The sequence below is a fragment of the Mauremys reevesii genome, linkage group 1, assembly GCF_016161935.1.
Source record: "Mauremys reevesii isolate NIE-2019 linkage group 1, ASM1616193v1, whole genome shotgun sequence".
NCBI classification, from domain to species: domain Eukaryota; kingdom Metazoa; phylum Chordata; order Testudines; family Geoemydidae; genus Mauremys; species Mauremys reevesii.
Window position 1 is genome coordinate 214,207,585 of NC_052623.1, and position 15,094 is coordinate 214,222,678.

Sequence of the window (15,094 nt, forward strand, 5' to 3'; positions counted from 1 at the left end):
CCCAACTAAGTTCTTGGCCATTGCTGTCTAATCCACTGCAATGTAGGAATATGATGATGAAACATAGCTCTCAGAGGTTATAATCTAATACATATAAATTTGGTGAAGAATAATTCGCTGTGGTAGGGTGTAAACGGGTCGGACTCACCCCCACGGCACCTCCTGCTGGTGATTCCGGGAATTAGCTCTGTCCAGCGCTGGAGCACCCTCTGCAGGCCGGTGATCCGCCTGTTTACTATTGGCCCCGTGTCCCTCCCAGGACCCCGGTGCCCCTTTGACTGGGTCTCCCCCTCCCAGGGGAACCCCCACCCCACTATCTCCATTTTGCCTCAGTAGTGGCTATTGCCAGTCATTATCTAGCCCCACACTCTGGGGCAGACTGCAGTATCAGCCTACTCATCACGGGCAAAGGGGTTTGGACCTGCTGCCTTGGCCTACCCCTGGGTTGCCCCTTGCAACCCCCCAGTACCTTTTAGCCCTATGCTAGGCCGCAGCCTGGGGTTTTCTAGGCTGGAGCTTCCCCAGCTCCTCAGCCTTTCCCCAGCCCTGCTTCACCCTAGGTACCTTGTTTAGCTACTAAGCAGCCAGGCCCATCTCTCTCTGAAGGCAGAGAGAGATTTGTTTTCCTTAACCAAAAGAAGGATAAGAGGAGATATGATTGCACTCTTTAAATATATCAGAGGGATAAATACCAGGGAAGGAGAGGAATTATTTCAGCTCAGTGCTAATGTGGACACGAGGACAAACGGATATAAATTGTCAGTCAGGAAATTTAGGCTTGAAATTAGACGAAGGTTTCTAACCATCAGAGGAGTGCAATTCTGGAACAGCCTTCCGAAGGAAACAGTGGGGGCGAAGGACCTCCATGACTTTAAGATTAAGCTAGATAAGTTTATGGAGGAGATAGTATGATAGGATAACGGGCTTAGTCAATAGGTCAATTAAGTGCCACACTGGTAATTAGTACAATGGGTCAATGATAGGATATTGTTAGCCTTTTTCCAGAGGGTATGGCTGGAGAGTCTTGCCCGCATGCTCGGGGTTCAGCTGACCGCCATATTTGGGGTCGGGAAGGAATTTTCCTCCAGGGTAGATTGGCAGTGGCCCTGATGGTGTCACTTGAATGGATATCCATCCATCATAGGACCTAATCACATCAGACACGCCATCAGGGGCTCATACACCTGCACATCTACCAACGTGATATATGCCATCATGTGCCAGCAATGCCCCTCTGCCATGTACATTGGCCAAACCGGACAGTCTCTACGCAAAAGAATAAATGGACACAAATCTGACATCAGGAATCATAACATTCAAAAACCAGTGGGAGAACACTTCAACCTCTCTAACCACTCAGTGACAGACTTGAAGGTGGCAATTTTGCAACAAAAAAACTTCAAAAACAGACTCCAAAGAGAAACTGCTGAACTTGAATTAATATGCAAACTAGATACTATTAACTGTGGGTTAAACAAAGACTGGGAATGGTTGGGTCATTACACCAATTGAATCTATTTCCCTATGTTAAGTTCTCCTCACACCTTCTATGGGCCATCTTAATTATCACTTCAAAAAGTTTTTTTCCTCCTGCTAACGATAGCTCATCTCAATTGATTAGACTCTGCCTGTTGGTATGCATACTTCCACCTTTTCATGTTCTCTGTATGTATAGATATCCCCTGTCTGTGTGTTCCATTCTATGCATCCGAAGAACTGAGCTGTAGCTCACGAAAGCTCATGCTTAAATAAATTTGTTAGTCTTTAAGGTGCCACAAGTACTCCGGTTTTTTTTGCGGATACAGACTAACACGGCTGCTACTCTGAAACCTGTCATTTTTAAAGCAGTTTATAATTAATTATTCTATACCCTAAATCGAATGCATCTATTGCTTCCATAGGAGGTGATTTTGCTTTGTTTCTTTTCCTGACCCGCATGTTCCTTTTCAAAGACACACTATTGGTTCAGTTCAATTTTGGTATGTACCATGACTGGAAATCAAGTTACTGTATCAACTTTTAGGTCCATTCTTAAGGAACAAGTTATACTTGTTTTTCCAGAAGTTTCACAGACTATTTTTTATATTTATGATTGATCAATGGTACCATCTTACTGAAGATCAAACTGAGAAAAAGTAGAAATGGTACTGTTTCCTCTAATGATAAGATGGACATTAAAAATAAAATAGTAAGTAGCATCTTTTTCAGTGATTTTCTCTCATACTGCATTTTTAATAAAGGATTATTAGTTTCTGTTTATTACTGGGTTATCCTCTAGCCATTTTAGTCAGAGAGTTGTACATTTTAGCAAGAGAGATGTCTATTTTCTTATTTCTTTACTGCTCTTTCTTTATACAATTTGTAGGGCTTTGTATTAATGCAGTCATGTCTCGAGGTTGGAGAATGGACTAAGATGTGTATGGACTGAATTTGTTTAAGTCCCATTTTTGTAACTTCTGTATAAAATAAACTGTTGTACCAAATTTCAGTTTTAACGGGACCTTAAAAAGCTATTCTTCAAAATCAAGTTCTTTCTTTTTTAAATATATTGTTTATACTCTAGAAACTGTTTATACTCAGTATGAAAGACTAAAAGTTTTTCTGAAAATTTGAGCATATATTTGTAAACTTGGATGCCTAATACCAGGCTCCTAAGTCCATATACAAGTACCAAAATAAAATGTCAAAGTGTATAGAAGTGCTGATCACCCACAATTCCCATTAAAGTCAAAGGGAGCTGCAGGGAGTCTGCATTTCAGAAAAAATCAGTCCACTTTTACTCAGTGGTCTGAACATGATTTAGAAGTCTAATTTTGGGCACCAAGGATTGAAAATGTTGATCCCAATTTTTAACCCCTTCGTTCTGAAGTTGATTTCAAATCCCAATCCCCTCAATTCTCCTATGCCCCAATTTATTGCACAATAAAAGTAGCAACAAAGTCTGAGAATTGCTCTTGGTCTGTAGTCCTCAAGTTCACCCACTTGCTATTGATGGCTCTTCAGCAGCAGCCTTTGAGAAGAGCAGGGACTGTACAAGAGGTGAACAAGCTAGTTTTAAGCCAGGAAACTGACTGTTTAACCCTACCGTTACAGAAATTCTACCTAACCTTACTATTGTAGAAAGCTGAGCTGTGAGGAAGGTGTAAAGAGATAACAGTGAGTAATACATTTGTTTAAAGTGAAGTTCTTACATCAGCAGCTCGACAAGTCTTCTGCACACTCCTGCATCAATTACAGCTTGGATTTTATCATTAGGTCCATCAGACAAATATGACAGGGCCCAGCAGGCATCAGCTAGCACATCTGTGTCATTGACAAAGAGCAGCCAGGACAGCACACTCAGACAGGGTGCAACCTACATTAAGTAGAAAAAGCAGATGTATGAACAGTGGAAATCAAAGGGCCAAGACAGCTGGTAGAAGCATTCTAAAAGCAAGTATTGCTTTTGACTACTGAGCAGTAGAATATGGAGGTACTCATTCTAGAAAACTTGGAGAACCTAAATATTTCCAAGCAGTGTCCAATCTACATGGGGAAGCAGGAGTGAATTCTGCTTCAACCTCAGAAGTGCAGACGTGGTCAGACATGCAGCACACGTCATCACACGAGAAACTGGGAACATCAGTGTGACATTCCGAATCAGTTATATGCTTTCCAGCCCCTGCACAAGTTGCAGCTATTATCACTAGTGCCCCACAATGCTTTGTCAGGCCCTGGTCTATCCAGCAGCAAAGTCACCAGCTTAGTATGAGTGTCCCATCCACTTTCAGACCTGTGCCATAAGTAAAATGGCATAAGCTCAAAGCAGTGTGGCATTAGGGAGAGGTCTTAAATACATCCATGCAGAATCCCACAACTTCCTGTTAGACTAAGCAACTCAGCAACCATCCTGCCTGTATCACTTGTGGCAGTGCCCTATGAAGCCCTGCCAATACTGATTGCTCCTCCTGGTTCAAACTAGATGCATGCTGTGTACATACCATTTGTTCCTATGAGCGCACAGTAAATGCCAGACTTTGCTCAGTGTAAATAGGTATGGCATAGTATTGAAGACATAATGGGTAGGATTGCAGACAGCTTGTTCAATACTTCCCATTCCACCAACACCTCCCGATGTGTGTCAAACACTCATATAATTGGTGCTCTGATCTCCAGAAGACTGCAAGTCTTCATTCCATGTACTAGGTTAGCAGGACTAGTTTAGAAACTGATTTTTTCATAAAATATCTTTCTCTGAAAAATACTAACCATTCAAAACACCCACTTCTATCGGTTGTCTAAGAGGTGGACCTGGAGGTACCATTTTAGTTCCTTGTAGAGAGTTGTCCACATCACAAAAAAACACCATCTCAGTTGGTGCTAATTCACACACACACACCCATCCACCCCATTGATAGTCTCAGCAAGAGAGGGCAAAGAGTAACTGGGTCATGAAAAATGAACTCCCTCTCTTTTCTAGAGGTAGTGTCCATGTTATAGGTGAGACAATGTTGGCAAGGGCAGTACACATGAGAGAAACTTGCACTGCAGCTGACTATATACTGGACCTGATTCTATGAATCAAGAATTTTACTTCCCAAGCTGTCAATCTAAGCACATTTCAACAGCACTAAGCACACTCAAAAACAAGCCTGATTTGTAAGAAGTCTGTTCAAACAGAAATTTTGAAAGTCCCAAATGTTTCTGCTTCTTCGTACTAAACATCACAATGCCTTTCTTTCTTCCTTATTTATGGACACCATCTCACTAGCTCTCAAATCCTTGATTTCTTTAACACATTTCTTACCTTGGCAAACTCTGGAGGAGGATTCTTCCCTCTGCAGAGGTTCGATAGAGCCCACACAGCATTTCGGGTCATGGTGAGACGGTTCTGTTTTGAAAGTAATCTGAACATTAAAAACAAAACAGTCAAGGTCTTGACTTCTAAACTCAGTCCAAGAGCAAAGCACATTGTAGTGCTGTTATTTCAGATGCATGAACCATTTAAGGTGGCCCAAAGTCCATCAAAGAAAGTTTACATTAAACATCTGTCACTGGTGAAATAAGAATCAGGGACACACGCACCCGCCTGCAGAGCCACTCCCTGTGGATTTTGCTAGTCCAGTGGCATTTTTGATGTGTCAAAGATGATGTTTGACAAAAAAACCCTGCTATTTCGTTAAAGATCAGGATCTCCATGAAAGTTTTCAATTGATTTAGGAGCTCTGCTCAACTGACAATGTTTTTATAGAGAACAGGATCTTTGAGAAAAGCAACAGCAATTGTGTCAAAGATCTTGTTCTTCCTGAAACAGTTCTGCTGGCTCAATAGCTCTACCACTCCTAAAATAATCTAAACAATTACATAGCTATCCTGGTCTTTGTGAAAGTAACAACTACTATGCTTTTTAACTGGCTGAATAGTTTCATGAAAGCAGATCTTTGACAGAGCTTGAGCCAGCTAAAAAAGTTCACAAAGAACATGAACTGCAACTAAACCACTACTTTGACAAACAGGATCTTCATGAAAGTGGAATCTGTTTTCATTAAAACAAGTAATTGTTGTGTCAAAGCTTCATTTTTAATCTATCAGCACTATTCATGGTAACTAAATCCTCATGTGTAATGGTTAGCTGGGGGAGGAGACGATGTGTTTCCTTTTCAAAGAGGAAAACATATGTGGCTTGGCCTAGGCTTTCCCAAATACAAAAGAATAGTAACTGTGGTTCTTCGAGACGTGTGGTCATTCCACTCTTAGTGTGTATATACCCAGATTGCTCTGAATCATTGATCTGTCCTCTTCATTATTTTCCATTCCCCCAGTTTTGGGTCATCTGCAAACTTTATCAATGATGATTTTATGTTTTCTTCCAGGTCATTGACAAAACAAACTAAATAGCATAGGGCCAAGAACTGATTCTGGTGGGACTCCATTGGAAACATCTGCTTGATGACAACTCCTCATTTATAATTACATTTTGAGAGCTGGATGGTGAGATAATATCTTTTAGTGGACCAATTTCCATTGGTGAAAGAGACCAACATGGCTACAACAACACTGCAAACATTTTGAGATCTATCAGTTAGCCAGTTTTTAACCCATTTAATGTGTGCCATGTTAATTTTACACCGTTCAAGATTTTTAATCAAAATATAAAATGGTTCCAAGTCAAAAGCCTTACAGAAGTTTAAGTATATTACATCAATACTACTATCTTTATCAAGCAATTTTTTAATTTCATCAAAAAAGATATCAAGTTAGTTTGAAAAGATCCATTTCCCATAAATCCATGTTGATTTGCATTATATCACCTGCCATTAACTCCTTATTAATCAAGTTCCTTATCAGCCACATGCATCTGATGAAGTGGGTATTCACCCACGAAAGCTTATGTTCTAATACTTCTGTTTGTCTATAAGGTGCCACAGGACTCTGTCGCTTTTTACAGATCCAGACTAACACGGCTACCCCTCTGATACTAATCCCAGAGATGCACAGCTTCCTGGCTGAGGAGAGAGGGATCTGGCACCCCTTGCCTGTTGATGTAGTGCACTGCTGTGGAGTTGTCCATAAACTCTCACATAATTACATCCTGGAGGAGGAGAAGGAGGAAAGTTCTGCATGCTAGTCAGATAGCCTTGAGTTCCTGAATGTTTGTGTGTAGGATAGCCTCCTGAGGAGACCACTTCACTTGAATCTTCAGGTGGCTGAAATGTGCTCCCTACCCCTAGGTGGATTCATCTATAAATAGAGTCTTCGCTGGTAGAAGCACTAAAAAAGATACTCTGCTGTGCGCCTGGGTTAGATCTCTCCACCAATCTATTGAGGACAGGACTTTGAGGGATCATGACCACCCTGTTCACACTGTTCCTGTTTAGCAAATACATTCATCTCAATCACCCTTGCAAGGGCTGTTGAAGGTGAAGCCTGGCATGCTGGGTGGCATATGTTGCATTTTGACATGTGCTCAGATGTCTGAGGCAGGACCTCAGCAGTGTGCTGGGATGAGTCTGGAGTTAGTTGATGAGATAGAACATCATAGATAGATTGAAATCTCTCGAGGGAGGTACACTCTTGCCAAGCTGGAATCTAATAGCTCCATGATAAACTCTATATTTTGACCCAGGATCAGTGTGGATTTTTCCCTGTTGATACTGAGTCCCAGCATGGTGAAGAGGCTTAGTATCCTCTGAAGTGAGTCAGTCACTTGTCGGGGGGTAGAGGGAAATTTTCCCCAAGCTAGCCAGTCTTCTAAGTAGGGATTCACCTGGGTTAATTGTCTTCTTAGATGGGTATCCACCACAGTTATGACATTGGTGAACACCTGTGGAGCCATGGAGACACCAAAGAGTAGGATTCTGTTGGTAGTCTGATGTCCCTGTGAGAAACTTCAGATACTTACTGTCCCTGGATGTGTTGAGATGTAAAAGTAGGCAGGGTCTGAAGATGAAGAGCCAGGAACCAGTCAATGGAATCCAGGGAGGGGATCCCTATTCAGAAGGGTATCCAAGAAATGAGGGATTCAGATATTAAGACAACTGAAACAGAGGATGGATCTCCAACCTTTTTCTCCTTTGAGATGAGGTGGTTACTTAACTGTAGCTGGAGGTTCTTCAAGGTGTGTGGTCCCTATCTGTATTCCACTGAGGGTTTATGCATGTATGCCATGTGTCCAGAGCTGGATAATTTGAAAGTAGTAGTAGCATCCATTGGTCTACGCATGCATCCTAGCTTTGTCTCATGGTTTTGTCCAACGCGGACAAACCACATCTCCAGTTCCTTCTTCACCACTAATTGAACAGATCCAAAGCAGAGGGGAAGGAGGATGGGAAATGGAATATAGATATGGACCACACATCTCAAAGAACCTCCAGTTACATGCAAGTAACCTCTTCTTCTTCTTCTCGTGATAGTCCCTATTCCTCTGAGGACGATTAACAAGCAGCACCTAATTTGGAGGAAGGTGTGAGAAAGAGGATGGAATGGTTGAGCGGAGGACAGCTGCACCGAATGAGGCATGTTGCAGAGTCCTGCACCAAGGTGTAGTGAAGGTATGAATTGAACCTTGCCTTATATGTCTGGAAGCAACACATTGTGGAAAGTGACTGCAGTCAACACCTGGGCTCTTGTGGAATGGGCTCTCACCCCAAGGGGTGGAGGCAGTCCTGACAACTGATAGCATAGTGTAATGCACCCTGAAGCCCACTTGGAGATTCTGTGTGGAGATAGCCTGCCCCTTAATCCTCTCACTTATAGCAATAAACAATCTAGGGGATTTCCTGATTGGTCTCGTCCTTTGCAGGTAGAAGGCCAAGGCCCTGTGGATGTTGAGGAAGTGAAGGCTCAGCTCCTCTGCTGAGGCATGAGGCTTTGGAAAAGAAAAAGATGTTACTCACCTTCTTGTAACTGTTGTTCTTTGAGAAGTGTTATTCACGTCCATTCCAATTAGTTGTGCGCATGCCATGTGCACAGTCGTCGGAAACTTTTTCCCTTAGCAGCTCCCATCGGGTCGGCCAGGGAGCCCCCTGGAGTGCAGCACTCAATATATGACCCTACCGACCTGACTCCCCTTCAGTTCCTTCTTGCTGGCTACTCCCACAGAGGGGAAGGAAGGTGGGTATTGGAATGGACATGAACACCACCTCTCGAAGAACAAGTTACAAGAAGGTGAGTAAGTCTTTTCTTCTTTGAGTGATTGTTCATGTCAATTCCAATTAGGGGACTCCCAAGGTCTCTCACGGGGGTGGGGTCAGAGTTAAGGAATCACTGACTAGAGCACTGCTCTACCAAGAGCTGCTTTGTCCCTAGCATGCTGTGAGATGGCATAGTGGGTGGCAAAGGTGCGCACTGAGTACCAGATCGCCGCTCTGCAGATCTCTTGGATGGGCATCTGGGCCAGAAAAGTGGTGGAAGAGGCCTGAGCCCTTGTCGAGTGGGCCATTATAGCTGGGGCTGGAACTTTTGCAAGGTCATAGCAGGTACGGGTACAGTCCGTAATCCAGGAAGAGATGCGCTGAGAGGAGACCAGAAGTCCCTTCATCTGGTCCAGCACCACTACAAACAGAGTGAGCAGAATTACCTCTGCCTTGTCCTTGAGGATCTTGAGGAGAACCTGGTGGACAAGTGGTATCGGAGGGAAGGCATATAGTAGACGGGTCCCCCAGTGCATCATGAACGCATGAGAGATTGATCCCAGGCCATATTTTTGGAAGGAGCAAAATGTTGGACACTTCCTGTTACTCATTGTGGTGAATAGGTCTACCTGGGGAAACCCCCACCATTGGAAGATGGAGCGGATTATGTCCTTCCAGATAAACCACTCATGACTGCGGAACGACCTGCTGAGGTGGCGTGCAAGCTCGTTGCATGCTCCTGGGATATAGGACACCTCCAGGTGAATGGAGTGGGCTACACAAAACTCCCACAGGTGGAGAGCCTCCTGAAAGAGAGTGGGGGAGCAAGCTCTGCCCTGCCTGTTTATGTAGAACATGACAGTGGTGTTGTTGGTCATCACTGCTATGCAGTGACCTTGCAATACTGTAAGGAAGGTCTGGCAGGCTAGTCTTACCGCTCTGAGTTCCTTTATGTGGATGTGGCGCAAGACCTCAGACTGCAACCACATGCCATGAGTCTGTAAGCATCCTAGGTGTGCTCCCCAACCAAGGTCTGACATGTCCATTACTAAGGTCATGGACAATTGAGGAGTGGTGAATGGGACTCCTTCACAGACCATGTGAGGGTCCAACCACCATCCTAGGGTGTCTAGGACTCATGGTGGTACAGTTACTACCGAGTCTAGATTGTTCCGACCTGGGTGATAGACTGTAGCGAGCCAAGCCTAGAATTGTCTAAGCCTCATCCTGGCGTGCTGCACCACACCGCCATGTGTCCCAAAAAGCTGAGGCATGTCCTTGCAGTGGTGGGGTATTGTCTGAATGATGCGTGTCAGTGTTCAGAATCTCGGTTGTGGCAGGATGGATCTTGCCTGAGCCAAGTCCAACACCACCCCAATGAAGTCTATTAATTGGGTGGGTGACAGAGTTGTTTTATCTACACTGAGGAGGGCAGACAGCCTCTGGAAGGTCTCTCTGACTAACGGAACATAGGATTGTACCTGCTCCCTGGAGCAGTCTTGCAGGAGCCAATCGTCTAATTAGAGGTACACTTGTACCTGTCTCTTTCGGAGAAAGGCCGAGACGACTGACATACACTTGGTGAATACTCAGGGGGCTGTTGATAACCTGAATAGAAGCACTGTGAACTGATAATGTATGCAGTTGACAACAAACCTCAGGAAGCGTCTTTGTGGCAGCCAGATGGCTATGTGGAAGTACACATCTTTCATGTTGAGGGCAGTGTACCAGTCTCCCGGATCCAGAGAAGGAATAATTGGGCTCAGGGGGACCATGCGGAACTTCAATTTTACCATGAACTGATTGAGTCCTTGCAGGTCTAAGATGGGTCAGAGACCCCCTTTTGCCTTGGAGATTAGGAAATAATGGAAATAGAATCCCTTCCCCCTTAGCTCCTGAGGAACCTCCTCCACCGCTCCCATGGTGAGGAGCGCGTGCACTTCCTGGATAAGGAGCTGCTCGTGAGACGGGTCCCTGAAGAGGGATGGGGAAGAGGGGTGAGAAGGAGGGGTGGAGCAGAATTGGAGAGACTATCCCACTTCTACCAAGCGAAGAACCCAGCGGTCCGATGTTATAGGGGACCATGCACAGCAGAAATGGGATAGGCAGCTCAAAAAACAGGGGTGGGGGGAAGGATTCGTAATCGTAGCTGGTACACCATCTTCAGGCATCCCTTCAAAACCCTTGCTGGGTCCCCGACGACGGCCTGAGGGAGGGTTGGAAGGCCTACACCTGGAATTCCTGCCCCTCTGGTAGTAATTATCCTGCCTTGGGCGGGGTTGGTATTGCCTCTGCTGTTGCACCAGCTGAGGCTTGAGGGGCTCTCTCTGGGTAGCAGTTTGTGCATTCCCAGAGACTTCATGGTTGCCCTGGAATCCTCAAAGCAGCGGAGCCTTGAATCAGTTTGGTCAGAAAACAGTCCTGCACCCTCAAAGGGAAGGTCCTGCATGGTCTGCTGAACTTCCGAGGGAAGCCCGGATGCTTGGAGCCAAGCTGTTCTCTTCATGACCACCCCGACGCAATGGTACGTGCCATGGAGTTGGCCGAGTTGAGTGAGGCTTACAGGGATGTCCTAGCAACTTCCTTCCCCTCCTCAACCAGAGCTGAGAATCATAGAAGATTAGGGTTGGAAGAGGCCTCAGGAGGTCAACTAGTCCAACCCCCTGCTCAAAGCAGGACCAACACCAACTAATTCATCCCAGCCAGAGCTTTGTCAAGCCGGGTGTTAAAAACCCTCTAGGGATAGAGATTCCACCACCTCTCTAGGTAACTCATTCCAGTGCTTCACCACCCTCCTAGTGAAATAGTTTTTCCTAACATCCAACCTAGACCTCCCCCACTGCAACTTGAGACCATTGCTCCTTGCTCTGTCAACTGCCACCACTGAGAACAGCCTAGCTCCATCCTCTTTGGAACCCCGCTTCAGGTAGTTGAAGGCTGCTATCAAATCCCTCCCTCACTCTTCTCTTCTGCAGACTAAACAAGCCTCTCCTTGTAAGTTATGTGCCCCAGCCCCCTGATCACTTTCGTTTCATTTCATTCCGTTTCGAGGACTCAGACTTTGACTCAGTGGGAAGTAACTCCTTATATTTTGACATGGAGTCCCAAGAGTTAAAATTATACCTGCTGAAGTTGAAGCCCCTGCTACTGCCTCATCGGGCAACGACGAAGAAAAGGCCAATGGAAGCATAGGGTCATCATGGCCCACCATGTGCTCCGGTTGATCCTGGGCAGCATTGGTGCCAAGTGGCTCAGCGTGATCTGATGGGACCTTAGATGTGGATGGATCTGGGGCCGGTTCCGATGTGCCCTGTGTAATATGCGGGGGCGATTTGTATAGAGCCACCTCTACAGTACAAGGGGTGGTTCTGTCTGCTGTGACCATACCTGGTGATGCCCCGATGTAACGGAACTAGAAACCCTAGAAGGGGTACCCTGGGCCTGATGGTAAGCCCAGGGGGTCCAGAAGGGCCACTGTGAAGCAGGCGGCCATTGAGGCTGCCAGGACGAAGGAGCACGTCTCCCGCTCTTGTCTGTGATTAGCAGGAGCCGTCCTCAGAGTCAAAGGGCGGTGGTGCTTAGGATCGCTGCGCTACTGGTCGGTGCCGAGAGTAGGAAGTTGGAGATCGGTGCTGCGACGGCCATGTAGATGAATGGTGCCAGATTTCCCACAACTTAGACCAGTGCTACAAATCCGGTGCCGGAGAGCAGCTCCTATGTTCTGGTGCCGTATCACGGTGCCAGGCAATAGAAAGCGATCATGACCAATGCTGATTTCCCGGTGCTGGAGTTCACTAGCAACATGCCCCCTGCGTCTTGCTGTCATGTACTGGGCCCAGTGCCAGGGGTGAAATAGACCGTGAACAGTGCCGGACTGGAGAGGAAGGTGGCCTCATCATTCCCGGTTTGCCTCTAGATGGCACATGTGTAGGAGGTGCCAGAGGCTTGTCTCTGACAGCAGGGGGCTGGGGCAGAGTACTTTCTATGAGGTTCCTTGCCACCTCACAAGTTTCTGAAGTGGAGGGGGCTTCTAAGCAGTAGAGGCAGCGTTGGTGCTTGTCACTGACCAAGAATGAATACAGGCAGGAGGCGCAGAGCTTGAATCCTGATGTCTTAGGCATAATCCAGTACCCATGTGTGGGTATGTACTACCCAAACCAAAGACTCCAACAGTGCTGAGAAGAAGGTTGGTGCTATGGACCTTTGTGTGAGAGCATTCAGTGCCATGACTCCTGGTGCCAAAATGCTTGGTATCAGCATGACTGGTACAGAAAATGACATCTTCCTAGAAGTACTGGATGCAGTGCTCTTCTTGGATTGAGAAGAGACAGTCTGTACTGACCTGAATTTCAGTACCTTAGCACTGGTATGGGACTCCACCTTAAGACTTTGCCTCTACTAGACTCACCCCTCTCATTCTGTCCCCTCTCTGGAGAGGGAGATGGAAAAAAGCTTCAACTGGTAGAAAATACAGCAGCATGTGTGTAGAAAATACAGGGGTGGAGGGATAGCTCAGTGGTTTGAGCACTGGCCTGCTAAACACAGGGTTGTGAGTTCAATCCTTGAGGGGACACTTAGGGATCTGGAGCAAAATCAGTACTTGGTCCTGCTAGTGAAGGCAGGGGGCTGGACTCAATGACTTTTTGGGGTCATTCAAGTTCTGTGCAATAGGTATAGGTATCTCTCTCATCTCTGCACTGGCTGCCCATCAAATACAATTCAGTTCCAAATCTCATTCCTGCAATCCACTGTAATAAGAACTGCTGACCAACAGGGAAGACACACAAGAACATTCACTGAAGCTGGACCTACCCTCTGGTACCAAGATGGATATATATATTTTTTTTTAAATAAAAATCTGATTTTTTTACTTAAATGAAATAGTTTTATTTAAATACATTTTTTCTTTAAAAATAATCCTATATAGAATTAAACTTGAAGTATATCAAGGTCTAAACTTACTACACCTCTACCTCGATATAACGCTGTCCTTGGGAGCCAAAAAATCTTACCGTGTTATAGGTGAAACCGCGTTATATCGAACTTGCTTTGATCCACCGGAGTGCGCAGCCCCGCCCCCAAGGAGCACTGCTTTACCACATTATATCCAAGTTCGTGTTATATCGGGCCGCATTATATCAAGGTAGAGGTGTATGTGTAACTGCAAGGTTACACATACCACATATTATATATAATTGTCAGGGTTGTCCTGTCATGTCTGGCAAGTGCAGGTCCTTCAATACTATTGCCAGTATCTCGAACAAGATACAAAGTAAATCAAAACAGACTTACTGCAATAGAGTGGGTAGGATTTTGCAGTCCAACACATAGTCTCTGCACATGGTACTGTCTCCAGCAATATTGCCAAGTGCCCATACTGCCTGTGAAGAAAGAACAAACAAAATACTTTTTTTTTTTTTTTGACTCAAGCAAGGTTTTCCTTTATAGTGTATGTGTAGGAATAAGAGATATTGTGTGCTAATGCTAACATCCTAGCTAACTTACAGAGGGAAAATATATTCCCGTTGTGAGGTACGGATATACAGCCAGGCTCACTAACTGGCTCATCTGGAAATACCAACAAAGGGATGTTCTTACTAACAGGGGCCAAAACAGTAATAGCATTTCCTGAACATTACAAGGGGATGCATTCTCTACACAACCATATTAGGAACAGTGGGAGAAAAGAATCAAGATCCAAATGCCTAGCCAAATCCATAGCCAAACCAATATTCAGAGCCCAAGACTCAAGAAAAAGACGGTTACTCACCTTTGTAACTGTTGGTCTTCGAGATGTGTTGCTCATATCCATTCCAATTAGGTGTGCGCGCACCGCGTGCACATTCGTCGGAAGATTTTTACCCTAGCAACACTCGGTGGGTCGGCTGGGTCACCCCCTAAAGTGGCGCCGCCATGGCGCCGGATATATACCCCTGCCGACCCAACGGCCCTTCAGTTCCTTCTTGTCGGCTACTCCAACAGAGGGGAAGGAGGGCGGGTTTGGAATGGATATGAGCAACACATCTCGAAGAACAACAGTTACAAAGGTGAGTAACCATCTTTTCTTCTTCAAGTGCTTGCTCATATCGATTCCAATTAGGTGATTCCCAAGCCTTACCTAGGCGGTGGGGTCGGAGTGAGATGTCGCAGAATGCAAAACTGCTGAGCCAAAGGCTGCATCATCTCTGGACTGTTGAACCAGTGTGTAATGTGAGGCAAAGGTATGGACCGAGGACCAGGTAGCTGCACGACATATCTCCTGGATAGGTATATGAGCCAGGAAGGCGGCAGATGAAGCCTGAGCCCTGGTAGAATGTGTGGTGAGGTGGCTTGTTGGAACATGAGCCAAGTCATAGCCGGTACGGATGCACGATGTCACCTAAGATGAAATCCTCTGGGAGGAGACAGGTAGGCCACCGCGATGAAGAGTTGGGGCGTTTTACGAAAAGGCTTTGTCCGCTCAATATAAAAGAGCGAGCAGC

General features: G+C 45.5%; 1 protein-coding gene across 8 annotated transcripts in view; it reads right to left on the minus strand.

Moving 5' to 3' along the window:
* KPNA1 (karyopherin subunit alpha 1) overlaps nt 1-15,094 on the minus strand; it is a 123,923-nt gene that overhangs the window by 43,029 nt on the left and 65,800 nt on the right. For all 8 annotated transcript variants that reach the window (XR_005596250.1, XM_039530579.1, XM_039530548.1 and 5 more), the window contains 3 exons: nt 13,905-13,993; nt 4,787-4,886; nt 3,192-3,355 (listed from right to left, as the gene is read on the minus strand). Coding sequence is in view for 7 of the 8 variants with exons in the window: in XM_039530579.1 (XP_039386513.1) it covers nt 3,192-3,355; nt 4,787-4,886; nt 13,905-13,993 (353 nt within the window). In the remaining variant the exon portion in view is untranslated. The remainder of the gene's footprint in view (nt 1-3,191; nt 3,356-4,786; nt 4,887-13,904; nt 13,994-15,094) is intronic.